Consider the following 21,770-nt stretch of genomic DNA (forward strand, 5'->3'; position numbering starts at 1 on the left):
GGGCCACTAATTCTTGAAAAAAAATAATATTTACCCCTGGTGACCCAAGTAAACTCTCTGATGGCCCGAGTAACCCCTGGTGGCCCGAGTAACCCAAATTATAATTTTTTTAAAAATATCCACGAAGCCCCAAAACGCCATCAAGTCACATCCGGTTTATGACGCACCTTGAATGTGTAAACATCCGGTACTAACAGATTCATCGTCATGTGTATTATAATAGACGTCAGGCCCAATACGCGATGGGGAGTGGATACGTAGACATGGAGAGCGAGCTAGGAAGACCGTTGTTCTTTACGGCGTTGGGGGGGGGGGGGAGCACACAATTGGTGTCTGGTCTTAGTCACCCCATTCTACGGTACAACCAAGAACATTGTATTATTCAAAATCCAGCAATATTTAGTAATGTCTAGTCTTAACTCATTATAAGTGTTTGAAAATATATAAATAAAAGTGGCCCAAGTAACGCCTGGTAGCCCAAGTAACCACTGGTGGCCCAAGTACTCCATGGTGGCCCAAGTACTCCCCCTCTCTCCCTCAAGTAACCCCTGATGGCCAATATAACCCCAGAGACCCAATTAGCCCCATATTATGTTTTTTTTATAACTGTCCACAAAGCCCCAAAACGCCATCAACACACATCCGGTGTATGACGCACCTTGAATGTGTACACATCCGGTACAAAAAGATTCAACGTCATGTGTATTATAATAGATGTCAGGCCCCATACGCGATGAGGAGCGGATACGTAGACAGGGAGGGTGTAGCTGGGAAAACAGTTGTTCTTTACTGGGCCGGGGGCACAATTGATCGCTTGTCTTAGTCACCTCATTCTACGGTACAGCCAAAGACGTTTTATTATTCAAAATCCAGCAATATTTAGTAATGCCTTCACTCATTATAAGTTTTTGAAAATAAATAAATGAAAGTGGCCCAAGTAACATCTGGTAGCCCAAGTAACCACTGGTGGCCCAAGTAAGTCCTGGTGGCCCAAATACCCCCCCCTCCTCCAAGTAACCACTGATGGCCAATATAACCCCAGAGTCCCAATTAACCCCATATTATGTTTTTTAAAAATAACTGTCCACAAAGCCCCAAAACGCCATCAACACACATCCGGTGTATGACGCACCTTAAATGTGTACACATCCGGTACCAAAAGATTCAACGTCATGTGTATTATAATAGATGTCAGGCCCCATACGCGATGAGGAGTGGATACGTAGACAGGGAGGGTGTAGCTAGGAAGGCCGTTGTTGTTCTTTACGGGGCGAAACCGTGTGACCCCACTGCTTTCCGGACGGCACAGTTGTTCGATGCTGACTGTGAATATCTCTTCTACTTCCTCGTCGCTAAGCCCAGCTTGGAGACATCCACCTCACCAGTTCTTGCAAGAATTGGGTATACAAGCTTTCCTCGGCCGTCTCGCTGAAATAAGAAAATAAATAAATAAAATTCCCTTTATTCATCACATAGAGGAAATTTGTCTCTGGGGTCTATTCCACGGAAAGACTGGAATAACCCAGGCGTCAACCACAATACAAAGCGCCACAAATTGAACTAGGGCGAGGAGATTTGCTCAATGCAGCAGCAGCAGCGGGTGGTCGAACTCGGTACCTTTCGGGTACGAAGATAAGACTGTACCTCTGAGCAAATGGAACTGTATTCAATGTATTCATCCTCAAGGGTTATTGTTCTGCTATAGGTATAACTCGAGAGATGACTCAGATGACCCAGGAGTCAGTGGCAATGCACAACCGCTAATTGAGTAATAGGGGCTAAATGTGCGGCTATGTGATCTTGGGGTATGACACTCGCCTTCGGATCGGAAGGTCATGAGTTCTGAGCGGCGCACAATTATGTTCTAGGAAAAAGGCTCTTTATTCACCTTCTCTCGCCGTATTCAGGTGTACACTGGGTACATGGCCGTTAACAGCGTTGTCTCTGTCTGAAAAATTGTAAAAGTCTCGCTCTACATGTTACGCATTTCTGTTGGCTAAAGACCCCCTGTAAACCGCTTTGAGCATGTTTAGTGAATATTGCTCTATATAAAAGCTCATCTTTAAAATTTTTATCTTGAGAGTCGATGGAAACATATCTGGAGTTTTAAGAATATATCAAATATATAGACGGGGGCCGGGGCAGGTCAATTTGACCAGCAAGTGGCGTTGAAGGTTAATTTTTAAAAATCATAATATTACACTCTGTGATGTTCTAGTGTATCAGTTTAAACTTACAGCTGCAGGAATAGGATTCATCTGGCCCCAAATGTCAAATGCTGATGGTTTGAGTCCTACTTCCTCATGTGTCTCCCTCAGGGCTGTGAACTCTAGACTAGGATCCGAGGCATCTACGTTTCCACCTGGAAAACTGAAGATTGCTTTTAAAATATGAATTAGTTTCATGAGATATAATTAAGGTAGTTCTCCACAGCCACTTGGCCCATGGAGCTAGAATTTATACCGGTTTCTGTAGCGTGAAACAAACAATAGTAATTGTTAACTACCCTTCGGATAAGACGCTAGTCTGTTGCAAAGTAAGTTCCGCCAGATCTAACAGAACCAGCTACCCGATCACTGCTGGGTGGACAAGGAGTTCAGAAAAATTCTCGACTGCACCTGGGACGGTTATGCGGCCTTGTGGCATGACACTCGCTTTCGGATCAGAAGGTCCTGGGTTCGAGATTCGCTCCGCGCATAGTTGAGTCCTTGGAAAAGGCTCTTAACTCACGAACTCTTATCGTAATCAGGTGTAAAAAGAGTACCTGGCCGTTAACAGCGTTGTATCTGTCAGAAAAAAAATATTTGTAATATCGCCTAACAGGCGCCATGTCTCGTTCTATATGTCACGTGTTGCTGTTGGTCAGGGACCCTTTGTACAGCGCTTTGAGAACGTTTAGTGGATATTGAGCTATATAAAAGCTCAATTTGGAAAATTTGATTTGGGATCATTTCTTAGTCTAGCGAGTACTCTACCAACTGATCTATCCGGATCCCCAGTTCGGTTCTGTATTTCATGAAAAAATATATACAACTTTTTTTTTTACCTAATTTGTCCTCTATACTTGGGTAACTTCCTTGATCTGACTGTCATCATGATGGACGGTTCTCCATCCACTGTACACAGAGGAACCAACACAGACGCCACGCCATGATCAGGTTTCAGGGGGTTGATTTTTTCCGTGACCACAGGGATCTCATACTTCATTCTCTCTTGGACCCTTTGTTTGTTCTCATCTGTGGTATTTAAAGATATAAACAACACGTGTTAGAAATCTCCTTAAAAAGGTGTTAGACCTCAAGATGATTTGGATACTAAAATTTGATTTTCTAGATTGATGCTGTGCTCGTTGCTAAGAAACTCACAATATTGTCACCCGGAACAAAACTATGGGTAACCTTGAATGTTTATAGTCTAGTTGGCACAGTTTAGTGAGAATTACTCATAAACGCGGATGACGAAAGAAAAAAAATACAAACAAAACCAAAGACCTGAGAGACGTCATTTCATTCGATCTATATATCATTTACCAAAAATAGGGATGGGAAGAAAACCGTACAGCCCATTTTAAATTTTGCCAACAAGCACATAATGAATCAGTAGATTTTTTACCAAACAAAACATGGAATTTGTGACACACCTTCACACGTGCTCGGACAAACATAGTTGGTTGTTTATAAACAATAACGTGAATGAAATCGAACTCTCTCTGATCATTGTTATTGTTTTTATACCGCCAAATGGGTGACTAGTTATCACAAGATTTTCTCGATCAGATTATAAAAGTCTAAGTTTTCTGTGTTGGTTCTGTTGATCAAGCGGTAGATCAGTGGGTATTTTATTAAGAGACAAAACATCGATAGTAAATCTCGTGCAGTTTGCTATGTCAATCAATCATGGCCACTGTTTACATTATGACGACTGTACGAGAGGCGTGGTTATCTAAGTGTCTATTACGGGCAAATATGAACGTTACAAAGTCGAAAAATGATAGTAAAAAAAAAGGGACCTATCGTCGTTTTTAAACCATTGAAAAAAAAACAACACAAAAAATTAGCACATTTATATATAGACTAGTGGTATTTTGACATTCGATTTACCATGTTTACATGTGTGGTTTTGTCATCCTGTAGTATGACACTCGCCCTATGACATGACATAAGAATATTCTGGTTCCTGCTGGGAAAATCAATGAAGCACGATCTAGCACAATTAATTAAGCATGGTCAGCTCGTGGATATGCGCGTCATGAATATTCATAATGAATTTTTTTTAATGTATTCATTTATTTACTACTTTATTTCTCTATTCACAATGCTCAGTTCAACACTGTGACTGTGCGCTTTGAGGTCTGATAACCCAAACGTGTATGGGCTCATTGCTGTACCGTTAAATGGGATTACTTGGGCTATTTTCTTAAAAATGATTTGCGCACCCTAAAACCTTTTTTTTCTTCAAAATCTAACAATCTTTAGTCATGTTTTCACTCATCATTATTAGAATTTTGAAAAGAAAGAAGAGTTTTTTAATATATTGGCCCGAGTTTCCCTGGTTGCCCAAATAATCCCACATTACTTTTACTTACTTATCTTCTTGGTGCTTGATCAGCACATAATGTTGACACTTTTTGATTTGCCTGTTTGGTAGAGTGTCGTAACATCCCAGGTTCCCAGTAGAATGCTGTGTTTTGGTTAAAGAAGAGGCAATGGTGTCTGGTTGCTGGCTTCCTCTCCGATTTGGCCACCATCCGTCATATGTACAGTGCTCTGGGTCACCAGTTCCATCGATTTGTGTGAACTGCCGATCCAGACTTCTATGGTATTGCTCCACTCCTATCGTTCTTTGTTCCTTTGTCAGTGTCTGTGACAATGGTTTTTCTGGGATCGGGTCGTTAGCCCTATGCTCAACCCCCAGACTTGGAGGGCCAGGATTGTTTAGAGATTCCCTCCTAGAATGGCTGCCTTTCAGGACTCTTGAGTCCGTTTTACCCATTTTTGGTTTGCTAAGAGTGACCTTCTCCTTGATAATTGTCAATCAAGGCTGAAAAAGTTCATCTCTCCAGTTTGTGCTGTAACCCTAGTACAGGGTGGCTGATGGGTACTCGGCCTTGCCAAAGTGCCTACGATGATTTGGTCCGGGGCTGTTGCACAGCTACCCCTTATCCGTCTCCTGGGGACCCGCCAGGTTGGAGTGTTTGACTTCTCCTAGTACTTGGCAATCCCTCCTTGGATTGACCAGGTTCCCCGGAACCCATATTAGAGGAATGGAAATACTCCCAAACCAGCTCAACATTACGACAACGTTAAATCAAGCCCATAATTACGTTCGGTTATCAGACCTGCAAATAATATGAGCACGTTGGTAGTGACAGAAGTGAGGATTCACTTAAATCGGCTATGTGGTCTAGTGGTATGACAATCGCTTTCGGATCGGAAGGTCGTGGGTTCGAGCCTCGCGTTCGGCGCATAGTTAAGTCCTCGGAGAAGGCTCTTTACTCACATTCTCTCACCGTACTCATGTGTAAAACGAGTACCTAGCCGTTAAAAGCGTTGTCTTTGTCCAAACAAAAATTTGTAATATCGCCTAACAGGCGTCATGTCCCGTTCTAAATGTTACGTGTTGCTGCTGGCCATGGACCCTTGTAAAGCGCTTTGATATACCTGATAATATATCCTCAAATGGTGACTGGCGAGGTAGAACATGCGGGACTCGGGAAAGATGTCTGTGCCCCAAAGCACCAAACTGGCAACGTTGAATGAAGACATTGGGAGCGCTGATCAGTATCCTCGCCAATGTGGCCTATGAAATATAAACATAAATAAATCGTTCTTAACAAAACTTTGAGATTTTATATAGCAATAAACATAAATGAATATAACATATTTTTTTTTAAAAAAGAACAAAATACCAAACAAGGAACGTTTCGGGGTCAAAACCCTTCTTCAGCCAATAACAAAAAACAATGATAACAATACATTACTAAATTCCAGATAGACGGCAGAGATATTTTGTAGTTCCTCTCTAGCAGTCTGGTATCGCTTTAGCTTTTATATAGCGCAATATCCACTAAATGCGATCCAAGCGCTTTACAAAAGTTCCTGACTAACTACAACACATAACATGTAGAACGAGAGATGACGCCTGTTAGGCGATATTACAATTTCTTTTTCAACATAGACAACGCTGTTAACGGCCAAGTACTCGTTGTACACCTGAGTACGGTGAGGGAATATGAGTAAATAGCCTTTTCCAAGAACTCAACTATGCAGCGAGCGAGGCTCGAACCCAGGACCGTCCGATCCGAAAACTAATGTCATAGCACTAGACTACATAGCCGCAAAAAAAAAAAAAACATGAAACACCGAATTCTGTGCAGCTGGTTATCACTTCTCGTTCTAAAAAAAAACGTTTCTTATTATTAAAAAGTAAAGATTTTTGAAGACAAAAACAATTTACAGAGCTGCCAACTTGAAATTTCAAAAATTCGTAGTCTCCAATGGAAAAAAATACAAAGTCACTTTAAATATCTTTACAAATAAACAATTCGCCTTCAGTAAGATCAAAAAATGCTCCAAAGTCCTAAATATAGTTTCTAAGCATCGAACTTTCCTTTTAAAAGACGGAAATGCAGTCGTACAGTTGGAGCCAAAAACTCGTATTTCTACCAATTTTTCGTAGGACTAGGCAGGTCTGAATTAAGCAATATCAAAGCCAACCCGACGCGGTAAAAATATCACATTCGTGCGGCTATGTGGTCTAATGAAATGGTATGACGCTCGCCTTAGGATCGGAAGGTCCTGGGTTCGCGCGCCGCTCTTAGCGGCGCATAGTTGAGTCCTTGCAAAAGCTCTACTCAAACTCTCTCACTATACTTAGGTGGAAAACGAATACATGGGCGTGTAATATCGCCTAACAGGCATCATTTCTCGACCTGTTGGTCTGGAACTATGTATAAAATGCTTTTGAGCACGTTAAGCGGATATTGCCCTACATGAAAAAAGCTCAAAAGCTCATATTTGGCTGACATGCCCAGCTGTGCCAATTATTATTGGTATTCTTTCAAATCTCAAAAGATAGCGTGCGACAGCTGTACGTGGTGAGTGATTGTGTATATATATGCGCGCGCGCGCGTGTGTATGTGTGTGTGTGTGGGTGGGTAGGTGTGGGTGGGTGTGTATGTGTGCGTTGCCATCGTAAAATTATAGCCTGACACGACCAAAAACTGACGTCAAAATGCCAGTCTTTTGCCACAAAAGAAAACGAATCCTGAGTTGTATTCAATAGTTCAACCAATGAAATAACTTGTTTCCATGAGCTCTACTAACAACTCACTAGACGCTACACAAACCTAAAAAATGACGTCAAACTGCCAGTCCCAGAGGGTTCTAGTGTCAGTTAAATTCTTGCCTGGCACTGAAACCCAAAAAGACTGGCATTTTGACGTCATTATTTGGTTTTTGCACCGCCTAGTGAGTTGTCGTTAGTAGTGCTCATGGAAATAAGTGGTCCCATTGGTTGAACTATTGAATACAACACGATTTGTTTTCTTTTGTGGCCAAAGACTGACATTTTGGCGTCATTTTTTGGTCAGTGTCATCGTACCCATCGTTATGGTATGGCCTGACACTGAAACCGTGGCCATCGTAAAGTTATAGCCTGACACTGACCAAAAGATGACGTCAAAATGCCAGTCTTTTGCCACAAAAGAAACACATTGTGAGTTGTATTCAATAGTTCAACCAATGAAATAACTTGTTTCCATGAGTACTACTAACGACAATTCCCTAGACGGTGCAAAAAACAAATAATGACGTCAAACTGCCAGTCCTTTTGGATTTCAGTGTCAGGCCATAACAATGGCTACGCTGAAACCCAATACGACCGGCATTTTGACGTCATTATTTGTTTTTTGCACCGCCTAGTGAGTTGTCGCTCATGGAAACAAGTGGTCCCATTGGTTGAACTATTGACAACAACTCACGATTTGTTTTCTTATGTAGCCAAAGACTGGAATTCTGACGTCATGTTTTGGTCAGTGGCAGGCTATAGATAGAATGCGCTTGGCCAAGGAGTTCACAACATTGCCATCCGGAAGTATAACGGACCAACACACAAACTCTGTGTAACCATGAACTTTTATAGTCTGGTTAATACAGTTTAGTGAGAACAACTCACAAACGCGGATGGCAAAAACAATAACAAAGGCCTGAGTGACGTCATCTGCATACTATCTATAAGTTAACGATGGCGACGGTGTGGGTGTATGAGTGTGTGGATGTGTGTTTGTGTGATGTGGGTGTGGGTGGATGTGTATGTGCGTGGGTGTGTGAGTGTGTGGATGTGTGTTTGTGTGATGTGGGTGTGGGTGGATGTGTATGTGTGTGGGTGTGTGAGTGTGCGTGCGTGTGTGTGTGTGTGATGTGGGTGTGGGTGGATGTGTATGTGTGTGGGTGTGTGAGTGTGTGGATGTGTGTTTGTGTGATGTGGGTGTGGGTGGATGTGTATGTGTGTGGGTGTGTGAGTGTGTGGATGTGTGTTTGTGTGATGTGGGTGTGGGTGGATGTGTATGTGTGTGGGTGTGTGAGTGTGCGTGCGTGTGTGTGTGTGATGTGGGTGTGGGTGGATGTGTATGTGTGTGGGTGTGTGAGTGTGTGGATGTGTGTTTGTGTGATGTGGGTGTGGGTGGATGTGTATGTGTGTGGGTGTGTGAGTTTGCGTGCGTGTGTGTGTGTGTGTGTGATGTGGGTGTGGGTGGATGTGTATGTGTCTGGGTGTGTGAGTGTGCGTGCGTGTGTGTGTGTGTGTGTGTGATGTGGGTGTGGGTGGATGTCTATGTGTGTGGGTGTGTGAGTGTGTGGATGTGTGTTTGTGTGATGTGGGTGTGGGTGGATGTGTATGTGTGTGGGTGTGTGAGTGTGCGTGCGTGTGTGTGTGTGTGTGATGTGGGTGTGGGTGGATGTGTATGTGTGTGAGTGTGTGAGTGTGCATGCGTGTGTGTGTGTGTGTGATGTGGGTGTGGGTGGATGTGTATGTGTTTGGGTGTGTGAGTGTGTGGATGTGTGTGTGTGTGATGTGGGTGAGGGTGGATGTGTATGTGTGTGGGTGTGTGAGTGTGTGGATGTGTGTTTGTGTGATGTGGGTGTGGGTGGATGTGTATGTGTGTGGGTGTGTGAGTGTGCGTGCGTGTGTGTGTGTGTGTGTGATGTGGGTGTGGGTGGATGTGTATGTGTGTGGGTGTGTGAGTGTGCGTGCGTGTGTGTGTGATGTGGGTGTGGGTGTTTTTTTTTTTTTTTTTTTTTTTTTGGGGGGGGGGGGGGGGGGCGGCAGGACGAGGGACTGGGAGCGTCATTGCAGTCTTGTTTGTATACAAATTGGGGTCCCGATAGCTCAGTTGGTAGAGCACTCGCTTCACACGCACACAACGGAACAAAGAGTGACCCCTCCCCCTCCCTCTGTCCATCGAAGGTAGCTTTGTCTGTTAGACCTTGCGGAAAGTACATTGCAATAAAAAAAAGTGTCCTATTAAAAATGTAGCAAGCAAGTGCTTTTTTCCGTTTCACGCTATAGAAATTGGGATGAGCTTCGACTCCACGGGGCTTATAAACTTTATGAATTATCATAAGCTTTAATTCATTGGGGTGGGGGCGGGGGGGGGGGTAAATAAATAGCCATCACTATCTACTTTAAACAGAAACCTGGCGTGCGTACGTATGTGTAGACCTTAACTGTAATAACTGAATTATATAAAAGTATAAAACGGTAGGGGCTGCCTGAAGCCGGTTATCGTAAAATACTAACGAAAGAGTGAAAATGGAGAGGCTTCGTATGGGAACAAAACAGACAATGGACGTTTCCGGTACAAACTCTTCGTCAGCACAACAGTACACAAATAAACGTGGAAAACAAATAAAATATAATGAAAAATAACTTCTATCGTCTGTACTCAATGGTGGTTGGAGTACAGACGATACAAGTTATTTTTCATTATATTTTATCTGTTTTCCACGTTTATTTGTGTATTGTTGTGCTGACGAGGGTTTTGTACCCGAAACGTCCATTGTCTGTTTTGTTCCCATACAAAGCCTCTCCATTTTCACTCTTTCATTAGTATTATATAAGTATCATACATTGCAAGGTTAAAGTTATAAATAACAAGGTGAAATTGAATGCAAGCTTCAATTTATTAAACGAAAACAGATCAGGTGGACGTTTCGGGTTTCCCCTTTATCGAAAAAAAACCGCCACTATCACAGCATCTCATTCGTCTGTAGTATTTCATTCATCCTGCTTTATTTTGCTTATAAATTGCATTTATTTATTACGGATAAGGTTTATGACTCAATGTTTCACAAATAACGTATGCACGCCCGTTTTGTTTAAAGTTTCACATTGTTATTCATTTCTTCGAGTTTCGAGCAGCAACATTTATATTCTCCAAGATTAATGTTAAACAAAGAACCAACTTACCATCTTTAATTAAGATATAAATGAATGTTGAATTTCCTATGAACCAACCGTGGAAATAATATCTTGACTGCTAAGCTGCCAGGAGCTGTGGACTGTCAAATGTAATTTACAAAAAGTGAATAGTAGATTCGAAAAGCTTAAAATATAAATCAACAAAAAAAAAAACCAACAAACCAAAACCCCCAAAAAACCCCAACAACACACACACACACACACACACACACACACACACACACACACACACACACACGAAAGAAAGAAAACAACAACAAAATACTAAACCGGATTATGTTGAGAGATTCTAATCCATCCATGTCTCACATGACAAAGATAGATTCAAAGTTTATTTTATGGCAGTTTGCCAGTACAGAAAACACACACACACACACACACACACACACACACACACATATATATATATATATATATATATATATATATATATATATATATATATAAATCAAAATTGTATGATTCATAGTTAACAACATCTGTTGAAAAGCATGATGAGAGAGAGAGAGAGAGAGAGAGAGAGAGAGAGAGAGAGAGAGAGAGAGAGAGAGAGAGAGAGAGAGAGAGAGAGAAACTTCATTCTATTTTTTTACCTTTGTTATCATATTTTTGTAGTTATGTCTCTTAATGTATCCGTCCAAAAGAAGAAGACTCAAGAAGAAAGCAGATGGCGCCTGCCGGTTGTCATTTGAGGGAAGAGCTTTTATCTTTGTCTTTTGTGATTCACATTCCACTTTTAACTATGTAGGTAATGGGAGCGATCTTTATTCAGGTTTTTGTCCAACCTAGTCATCGATCACATGATTTGTTGCTGCTGTACAACGTTTGGATATTTCTCAATGTATCTAAACATGCTGCTTGCTGCTTTGTTTATGAAATTTGTAAACATACCCATGAGTCATGCTGAGCAAAATGACCAACAGTCATCAACAGTCATGACGTCACTTCCCTCGTATTACTCGTAATGACGCATAGTAACTTAGCAACTGGTTCTAAACTATCGGAACAATGGCGGACGCCCTTATGAAATACTTCTCCGACGAGTATAAGACTTTATCCAGATGAGAAAAACATTATAAATATGATCCATGTTTTGACTTTTATACATTCTGATCATATGACATGCAAAAGAGTTCCAGCCAGCATGAAGAATAAAAAGTACTGCTTTTCTTTGTTTAAAACCAAGCTGCTTGTTGCTGGGCGGACGTGACACCAGACTATTCTCAGTTAACTGTAGTATCCAGACTATAAAAGTTCATGGTTACAGAGTTTTGTTCGTCATACGAGTCCGGATGGCAATGTTGTGAGCTTCTTAGCCAAGCGCATATTATCTATAGAGAACTTTGGACGTGATGATTTATTTTCGTTCCCGATTTCGGCTATGAGTTTGAGATGGACTTTGATGTGGGAACATATTTACTGTGTTCCAATGTGTTCCAGATTGTTGTTGTTCGGCTATTGAGCTGTGAATTGTTTAAATGTTCGGTAACCTTTTGGGTGTCCCTGTGAGTTCCGATCACTGTTGTGCGTTATTTCCGCCTGTGAGTTTGTGACGTCACCATGCGTATAAAAACGATCTCCTATTCTCTTTGCAAGCTCTTCTTACTACGATATTCATAATGGATTGTTGATTGAAATTGGATTCAATAGTCTGATGTCACGTCGCCCAGCAACGGCGGCCATCGTGGTTCTAAACAAAAAAAAATCATTACTTTCTATTCTTCATGCTGGCTAGAATTTTTCATATGTCTTGTGATGAGAATGTGTAAAAGTCAAAACATGATCAGATTTATAATGCTTTTTTTTCCTCTGGATACGCTTTTATGTTCGTTGGAGAAATATATCATAAGGGCGTCCGCCATTGTTCCGATAGTTTAGAGCCAGTTGCTAAGTTACAATGCGTCATTACGAGGGAAGTGACGTTGCGACTGTTGAAGCGTATTCGTCATGTGTTGACTTTTTATTGTTTTTATTTCGGGACGAACATACCTGGACTATTCGCGTGAAATGTTGAAAAGACCAAAATGATGAGGATGAATTCTAATTCAAACAAAATTCTGAACATTAACAACCAAGGCTACATCTCTTCAAAACAAATGTTCTATCTATTCTCCTTTATTGTCTGAATCATGAAACTGACAGGCACCACCTCCAACAAACTTAACGCATTTCTAAGAAGGGTCCTGAGGATATAATATTGGCCAAAAGTATTTTCAAACAAAAAACTGGCAAAACGTACATGAATTGAACCAATGTCTGAAGCTGTAAAGAGGAGAAGGTGGAAATGGACTGGACATGTCCATAGAATGGATCAGAGTGCCATTCCCAGGATAGCCTTAAGGTGGACTCCCTCCTCCCCTCCTCCAGGGGACGAGAAGAAGGGGCCGCCCGCCGCTGTAGACCTGGAGGAGGAGGAGGAGCGTCGAAAGAGAAATGAAAGCTCGTGGATTGTCTTGGGGACAGATGACAAAAATGACCTCCAATCTAGAGAAATGCGTTCCACCGTGTCAGCCTTATGTGCTGTTCAAGCACCAAGAGGATACGTAAGTAAGTATTCATATCATAGGGAAATATTTCTCTAGGGTGTATTCCAAGGGAAGACTGGAATAACCCAGGAGTCAGCCGCAGTTCAGCGCCGCAAATTGAGCTAGGGCGAGGTGACTAGCTTAAGGCGGATGATCGAACTCGGCACAGCTGAGCCACTCTGCCCCCTTTTGACCTCGCGTGCACACGTATGTGTAAAATAATCAACAGACAAAATACACAACTGCAAACCTATGTCAGCTACTCGTACATTATTCATCGAAATCAAAATAAATTTAAATAGTTCAATCTTAAGTGTTAATATTTAGGCCAAAATATGCCAATCACCATAACACCTCTCAGAACAAATTATTCTTACAATTAGAATAATAAAGGAATAACAAATCTTTGGTAAGCATCTATGGCGAAAAAGCAATAATAATAATAATAATAATAATAATAATAATAATAATAATAATAATAATAATAATAATAATAATAATGGTGACGATGATGATGATGATGATGATGATGATGATGATGATGATGATGATGATGATGATGATGATGATGACAATAATAGTAATAATAATAATAATAATAATAATAATATCATCATCATCATCATCATCATCATCATCATCATCATCATCATCATCACATCATCATCATCATCATCAGAAAAATTATTATTATTATTATTATTATTATTATTATTATTATTATTATTATTATTATTATTATTATTATTATTATTATTATTATTATTATTATTATTACTGGTATTATTATTATTATTATTAATAATAATATTATTATTAAAAATAAACAATTCTAAATATCCTATCACGATCACCAAAAGATAGTAGTTAGTATTTCTAGTTATTGTTGCAAACTGTTATACATTCATTTTACTTACATATTTTTCCAGTGTAGAAGGTAGAATTGAATCGTGCAAACAAAAAGCTGAAAGTACACTAATACCGCCACACGTCAACACACATACACACACACACACATACACACACACACACACACACACACACACACGACATGACCTCCATAAATAGCGGATTAAACATGCGACTTATAAATCGAAAACTATTCACATTGAAATGAACAGCTGTGTTATGGAATGACAAAGATCGGATAAACAGAAAAATATTGATACTTATACTTGAACACTCCAAACCCGGTAAAGCGGCTGGTCTTGATGTAATCACTGCAGAAATGATAAAGTATTTCGGTCCCTCAACAAAAACAAGGTTACTAACTCTTAGCAACAAATGTGTTGAATCGCGCACAGTACCAAAGCTCTGGCGACAAGCAAGAGTGATACACTACTTAAACCTGGAAAAGATCCAAATAGCAGCAAGAGCTACAGACCAATATCCCTCCTTTGCATACTGTACAAAGTAAATGAGTGCATGATACTAGCCAGGATTTCACAAACAGTAGACGAACATCTGTCACCTGACCAAGCTGGTTTCCGTCCTTCACACAATACATTGAAACAAATTACAGGAGCTGTGTCGTTGGTGGACATGACAGCTGCCTATGACACAGTAAATCACAGGAAACTGCTCCTAAAGGTTGCAAGGATAACTCGTAACACAAAAGTAGTTGCAATGATAAAATTCCTTATGTCAAACTGTCGTTTTTTTGTGGAAATGGATGGGAAGAAGAGCAGATGGAGATCACAAAATAATAGAGTGACTCAATGATCGGTACTTGCACCTATCAATTTCCGTAAAAAGTACATTCTTTGATTAATTTTACTATTGATATAATTGGTATGTACGTCCCACCGTAATTTGTTGTCCATGGTGACTCCTAGATATTTGTATTCTACTACCTGCTCTACTTTTTCATTTTTAATAGTAATATGGTCTTTTGTATTCTTATCTTTTCTAAAGTCTATAATTAATTCTTTGGTCTTACTAACATTCAATTCCAGGTGATTATTGTTGCACCAAGAAACAAATTTATTTATTTATTTCTTATAATTTATTTCGTTATTATTAGTAATTAGTCCTTGTAGAGTTGTATCGTCAGCAAATTTTAAAAGGGGTATGTTTAAATCTGCGCTTTTGCAGTCGTTTGTATAAAGTATAAAGAGCATGGGAGAGATTACACAGCCCTGGGGAGCACCATATTTATAATTATGTTATTGGAGACATTTCCTTTTACTTGTATATATTGTGTTCTATTTGTAAGGAAGTCTAGCACCCAGGAGATGATATAAGAATTAATTTTAAAAGTAGAAAGTTTATGAGCAAGGAGGTGGGGCTGAAATTGTATTAAATGCGGATGAAAAATCAACAAAAAGAATTCTGCAGTAGCTTCTAGGCGTGTCTAAATGTTTGTAGATATTATTTGTAGAAACTAGGATGGCATCTTCTACACTGCGTTTACTTTGGTAGGCAAATTGATAAGGGTCCAAAAGAGGTCTAACATGGTTATTAATTCGTAACAAAATAAGTTTTTCAAAACATTTCTTGACAATTGATATGAGAGCGACAGGTCTCAGATCATTCATTGATTTTACTTTGTCTTTTTTGGGGACAGGAATTATTTCTGAAATTTTCCAAATACTAGGGATTGAGAGCATGAAAAAGACATATCAGAAATATAAGTATAAATATAGCATAATTGTTCCGCACAGGTTTTCAAAATTCTGCCTTTTATACCATCGGTCCAGCTGCCTTCCTTTCATTCAGTCTAGAAAACATATATTTTGTCTCACATTCACTGAATTCATTCTCGCATTCATCATTCATACGCTCTATAAGTAATTTTTTAGTCTGTTTAATTTCGTATTCATTATTGGTAGAATCAAAACGGGCATAAAATTTGTTCAGATCATTTAAATCGATATTGTCGGGTACTTTAGATTTGCTTTCATTGTAATTGATAATTGTTTTTATGCCTTTCCAAGTTGTTTTAATGTCGCCTGATTGAAAACTTCTCTCTACTTTTGTTTTGTAACGTTCCTTACATTTAATAATTTCTTTGGTTTCTCTTTGTTTCGTCTTTAGTTCATCTTTGGTACCATTTAGAAAGACACATAATATATGTTACGTCTATATAGCAACGCTATTAGATAAAAGGTACTCATTAAACACCTTATCCCGGTGGTGAGAAAGTGTGAGAAAAGTGCTCAGATTTCATACTTTTCAACTTGACTAGCTGTAAAAAATATTTAGAAGTGCAATTAAGCTTTGATATTTCCCGAAGATGTACATAAAGGGTTGATTTAATCATTTATGACAAGATCTCATGTTTTATTTTTAAAATTGACCTAATTAAACTTGGCCATATTTCAGTTCAAACATTTTCACCATCCGACTGATTTTGTCATTCACTGTAAAATATAATATTATGTGTCTTTCTAGAGTTCGCCTGTTAACTGGTTTGATTGATACCAGGACCACGTGATCGTTGCCCCGATTTCCAATCAGTCTCTAACGGGCTGTATAGTACAATACAACACGATGGAAGTGTCCGCCTCTGTCATTATTCCACACTCAGTCGCAATGGTGAATAAATGAATAATTCCACACGGAGATTGTCATTCTCATTCCCTGCTGGATGGAAGTTGTTTAAGTGTTTCGTCTTTAGTAGATGGTATGAGAAGCAAGTTATAATAGGTCTGTCTGGCTTGTGTTGTGTGCTGTATGTGTGTGTGTGTGTGTGTGTGTGTATGCTCGTGTGTGTGTGTGTGAATGAGTATGTTTCAGCTAAAGTAATTTGTAATTTAAGCGCTTAAGAGTCTGATGTCTCGGAGTTATAGCGTTATATAAGTTTTCAGCATCATCATTATTATTATTATTATTATTATTATTATTATTATTATTATTATTATTATTATTATTATTATTATTATTATTATTATTATTATTATTTTCAGAAATTGCAAGTTTATATTAGAGGAGTTAATTTTATACCTAAGTAAGGTGAGAGAATGTGAGTAAAGAGCCTTTTCTAAGGACTCAACTTTTGCTGAGCGAGGCTCGAATTCAGGACCTTCCGATCTGAAAGCGAGTGTCATACCACTAGACCACATAGCCGCACAATAGAAGATAAAATAGTCTCTTAAAGTGTGAAATATTATTGTCTTCATCACTTTAATTATAAACAAACTAAAATATTAGCAAATTAACGTACCCCCAATTTAAACGATCGAACATAGAACGGCAAGGAAGGAAACCAGGATCTGTCTTCAGACGTCGCCACACAACGCCCGGTGCGCGAGTTTAAAACCGAATGTCGTGTGGCGACGTTTGAGCACATATTCTGGTTGTCTTTCTAGTGGTTGGTTGATCGTTTACGGTCGGGGAACGTAACCGTTAACTTGCTAATACCAGATTTAGAGGACAGGTCACAGTTAACTTCCTAGTCCGAGTTTTTCGGGCCATTTTTAGCTTGTCCTTCACATATCAATCGATTAAAATGACACTCATCGTGTCAAAAACTCTCAAACCTGGGACTTCAATTCTTTTTTTTATTGAGCGTTTATAGCAATATCCTTTATAGTCACCTGGAACAACTACAAAAGACTTCTAACTTCTACGTCATGGCAAAGACTGAAGGGCTAGAGCTCAGGTGGTCGCTGGTTCGGATAAGTGAGTAAGTAAAACAATATCCACTAAACGTACTCAAAGCGGTTTACAATGGGTCCCTGGCCAACAGCAGCATTTAATATGTAGAACGGGACATGACGCCTGTTAGGCGATATTACATTTTTTTATCGGACAGAAACAACGCTGTTGACGGTCGGGTACTCATTTTACACCTGAATGCGGTGAGAGAAAGTGAGTAAAGAGCCTATTCCAAGGACTCAACTATGCGCCGAGCAAGGTTCGAACCCAGGACCTTCCGATCCACTAGACCACATAGCCGACTTCCTTGAATACTTCCGTGAAGTCCCAGGTTCGAAACTTTATTGACAAGATAAGGTTCATTTTAATCAAATTAAGGAGCAGGCACCGGTGTAAGATACAGATCTGAACAAGTGTGTATGAAAGGTGCCATATAAAGCAAGAAAGAAAAAAAAATAAAATAAACATCCCAAAAATCAGTCTACCTCGACTTTGGGGATCGAACCTCAGACCTTGCTTTGTCTGGCACCTTTCATACACACTTGTTCAGATCTTTTTATCTTCATTTTAATCAATTTATATAATTCATTGAAACAAGGGATTTCTATCCAAAATGTCAAATGTGTGTTTTGTCCGAGTCCGTTATTTTATATTTCCAGACCCCGATGGAAGTGAGGTGGAATGGATTCATAATTCAGTGATGAACAATCTATCCTGTGGAGCGTGACAACTAACTGACAACTTTGTCTGGCTGTGTAGCTGTGGCTTTAACCCTCTCCTTACCAACTACAGGAAAATCGTCACATTCGTTACGATACAATTACAATTAACCAACATTTTTATTATTCAAATGTCTCTTGTACATCATAAAATTTAAAGAAAATGAGCAGAGAGTTGTAGAGTATGTTATGTTAAAGAATGAATTTATCTCAATAACTTAGTGCTATTGTGTTTGAGATATATTTTTTTGTTAGTCGGATGTGAAGTTTTGGGGAAAATCCTGAAAATGGCTGGTTAGGAGTAGGAGAGAGTTACCTCACTGAAACCTAGAGATTTTTGCTACTTTTCAAACCTGGGAAAAAAACATATTTTGAAAATGAACATGTGTATATAGAATTTTTATTCAACTATCATCAACAGGAATAAATTAAGAACTTTAGCTTTGATACCACGCCAATAATTTGTCTCAGAAAATGTAATAAATTGGCATGGGTTAAAAATAACCCTGATATACTACGGCTATCGTCGGTGTTAGGGTTGAGTGAGTTAAACGGTGACCTGCTGTGCTCTGAGAAAGACGTGTATTTAAACATTTGGCCAGAAAACTCGTCCTTCAAAAATATCCATCGATTTTAAAGACCCTCATCTTGGCAAAATCTCTCAAATCTGGGACTTCGCGAAGTCTGTATTTAAGAAACCGATTTGATTTTTTTTTTTTGGCAAAGGTCCGATATTTGAAGGAGGATTTTCAGACCAAATTTTTGAATACTGGTTTGTTTATTCCGGAGTGCGTCATCAATCTGATGAAAACAACCAGTCTGTTTCCATTAAGTGAAAGGTTTGTTTTTCCATTGAGTCTTAATGGATTGATTTGTTCACCGTCAGACTAAATAAACGGAACGTGATGCTATGTGATCTTGCGTATGACACTCTTCGGATCGGTAGGTCCTGGCTTCGAGCTCGGCTTGTGAGCGACGCATAGTTGAGTACTTGGAAAAGACTCTTTACTCACATTCTCTCACAGTTTACTGAGTTGCTGGCTGTTATTATTATTATTATTATTATTATTATTATTATTATTATTATTATTATTATTATTATTATTATTATTATTATTATTATTATTGCTGTTTTTGTTGCTGTTGTTGTTAATGATGATGCTGATGCTGATGATGATGATAATGATGATGATGATGATGATGATGATGATGATGATGATGATGATGATGATGATGATGATGATGATGATGACGACGACTATGATGATGATGATAATGATATGATTTGTTCATAGAAAAATAATGGTCATTGACCAGGAAAGGCCGAATAAACTCTTTAGCATTAACCATTAAACATTGAACATTATTTATCTTTCTTTCCTTCATATTTTCAGCAAAATGGAGTTTACAGCAGCATTTAGAGCTTCAACAAGGTTGATCTTTCTCATGGTGCCAATCTTCTACAGCCATCTACACCTGCCATGTCATGGAGACGATTCCTATGAGAATCTAACAACTCTGATGGGCAGACTCTTAGGTCCAAATTCTGGTTACTGTCCAGCCTTACGTCCGACAAATTTTTTCTCGACCAGACACGACGTGAGGATTGCGTTTATCCTTGTCTCCCTGGTAGAAATCCATGATGTGAAACAAGCTTTTACCATAAATGGATATATTGTGTTGTTCTGGAAAGATGAGGTAAACGTTTTGGATTTTGATAGATTCTTCAAAGATGGAAAATATCATTTATTTATAATGCTTGTTCGTGAATCAGTGTGTAGATAGTTAAAGCAGCAGCAGCAGCAGCAGCAGCAGCAGCAGCAGCAGCAGTAGTAGTAGTAGTAGTAGTAGTAGTAGTAGTAGTAGTAGTAGTAGTAGTAGTAGTAATAATAATAATAATAATAAATCCTTATTGTCCATAAAATGGCAATTTGTCATTTAGTTACACTTGTTATAACGTTATATGATAATTATAACATTGAACAGATATTTCACTCCTACTTATTTTCTCTCTCTCTCTCTCTCTCTCTCTCTCTCTCTCACTCACTCTCTCTCTCTGTCCGTCTGTCTCTCTCTCTCTCTCTCTCTCTCTCTCTCTCTCTCTCTCTCTCTCTTCCTCTCTTTCTTTCAAGCGTGCGATATTCACAACATAAACATATTCATTTCATTTTCAAATCGTTACATTTGTGGCAACTCGACACCAAATATTATCATTATTATCAATTGGTCAATTAATTTAACATTTAATAAATTAATCAGTCAATCAGTCAACGCATCAATCCTTGGTTTTGCTGTACCATATGAAATATTCAACATTTTTATTGCGGATGGAACGAACGTTGATTTATACTTGTTAGTTCTACATTTAATCTGACATAATCTTCTCCCAGATGGTAAAAGACTAAATTCATGGTATAAAATATGTTTTTTATTGTTGGTAATTGAGAATGCTTTCCTTTCTATTGCTTTTCCATTAATTCTTTCTACTCCATCAAGAGTATGGTTTATTATTTTTAATGCCTCTTTGATTTGATTTTGAAATTTTTGATTTATCTTTAAGTCGGCATCCGCCAAACCATATAGTGCAGCCAAACGCAATTACACTTTTAATCAGTGAGTCAGAAACTCTTAACATAGTTTTCTTCCCAACTTGAAATGTTCTCAATTTCCTTTGGGCAACTTTCTTAGATATTATATTAATATGTTGAGAGAAATTGAGGGAACTATCAATGGTTATTCCTAAATATTTAAAATATTCAACTATCTCAACATCATCTTTACCGATCTTCACACACTTTAAGTCGTTTTTAATTTTTACACCAAACACCTGTTCTTTCGTTTGTTTCAACATTTAATTCAAACTGATTTTCTTCACACCAATCGGTGAATGTATTAATTTGTTTGAAATAATTCTTTTCGGTAACTTTATCTTTTAATAAGCCAAGAATAGCAGTATCATCTGCATATTTCACTATAAAACAACTTTCAAAGGATGGTCTGCAGTCGTTGGTGTATAAGATGTACAGGATTGGGGAACTCACGCAGCCTTGGGAACATCCGTTCGAAAACGTTCTTTTGTTGGAGATATTTTCACCCAATTTTACACATTGCGATCTATGGGTCAGAAACTCTTATACATTATTTAGGTACATTTAGTAGTAGTAGTAGTAGTATAGTAGTAGTAGTAGTAGTAGTAGTAGTAAGTAGTAGTATTTATGTAGTAGTAGTAAGTTAGTAATAGTAGTAGTGTAGTAGTATTTAGTAGTAGTAGTAGTAGTAGTAGTAGTAGTAGTAGTAGTAGTAGTAGTAGTAGTAGTAGTAGTAGTAGTAGTAGTCGTCGTCGTCGTGGTGGTGGTTAGTTACAAGGTATTATGATAATACACTTCCTCTTTAAGATAAACTTGACTTGTGTTTCCGCTCAATGATGTAACAGTAAACAATTCAAACG

At 38.8% G+C, this 21,770-nt stretch overlaps 1 protein-coding gene across 2 annotated transcripts; it reads right to left on the reverse strand.

Annotated features, from left to right (window-relative positions):
• Positions 1-1,100: 1,100 nt before the first annotated feature.
• On the reverse strand, positions 1,101-14,397 carry LOC144968144 (mitochondrial coenzyme A diphosphatase NUDT8-like). 2 transcript variants are annotated; one of them, XM_078906161.1, is made up of 7 exons: positions 13,922-14,397; positions 11,073-11,340; positions 10,468-10,559; positions 5,661-5,799; positions 3,047-3,236; positions 2,238-2,370; positions 1,101-1,428 (listed from the first exon to the last, which is right to left on the reverse strand). In XM_078906161.1, exons 3-7 carry the CDS (start codon positions 10,468-10,470, stop codon positions 1,339-1,341), a joined length of 555 nt encoding a protein of 184 aa, XP_078762287.1. In that variant the 5' UTR covers positions 10,471-10,559; positions 11,073-11,340; positions 13,922-14,397; the 3' UTR covers positions 1,101-1,338. The 2 variants fall into 2 exon arrangements, with proteins under 2 accessions (XP_078762287.1, XP_078762288.1); XM_078906162.1 differs by lacking the exon at positions 13,922-14,397 and having other exon boundaries at positions 11,073-11,437.
• Between the last annotated feature and the right edge of the window lie 7,373 nt (positions 14,398-21,770).

This window comes from Berghia stephanieae, chromosome 3, assembly GCF_034508935.2.
Source record: "Berghia stephanieae isolate SIO BIC M18660-M18661 chromosome 3, UCSD_Bste_1.3, whole genome shotgun sequence".
Lineage (NCBI taxonomy): Eukaryota > Metazoa > Mollusca > Gastropoda > Nudibranchia > Aeolidiidae > Berghia > Berghia stephanieae.

Bases quoted from the DNA above. Each gene is read 5' to 3' on its own strand.
- LOC144968144 (XM_078906161.1), bottom strand. The intron at 2,371-3,046 runs GTAAAAAAAAAA...AGCAATCTTCAG, and splicing joins AAGTATAGAGGACAAATTAG to TTTTCCAGGTGGAAACGTAG. The intron at 1,429-2,237 runs GTAAGTTTAAAC...TTCTTATTTCAG, and splicing joins TGAATCCTATTCCTGCAGCT to CGAGACGGCCGAGGAAAGCT.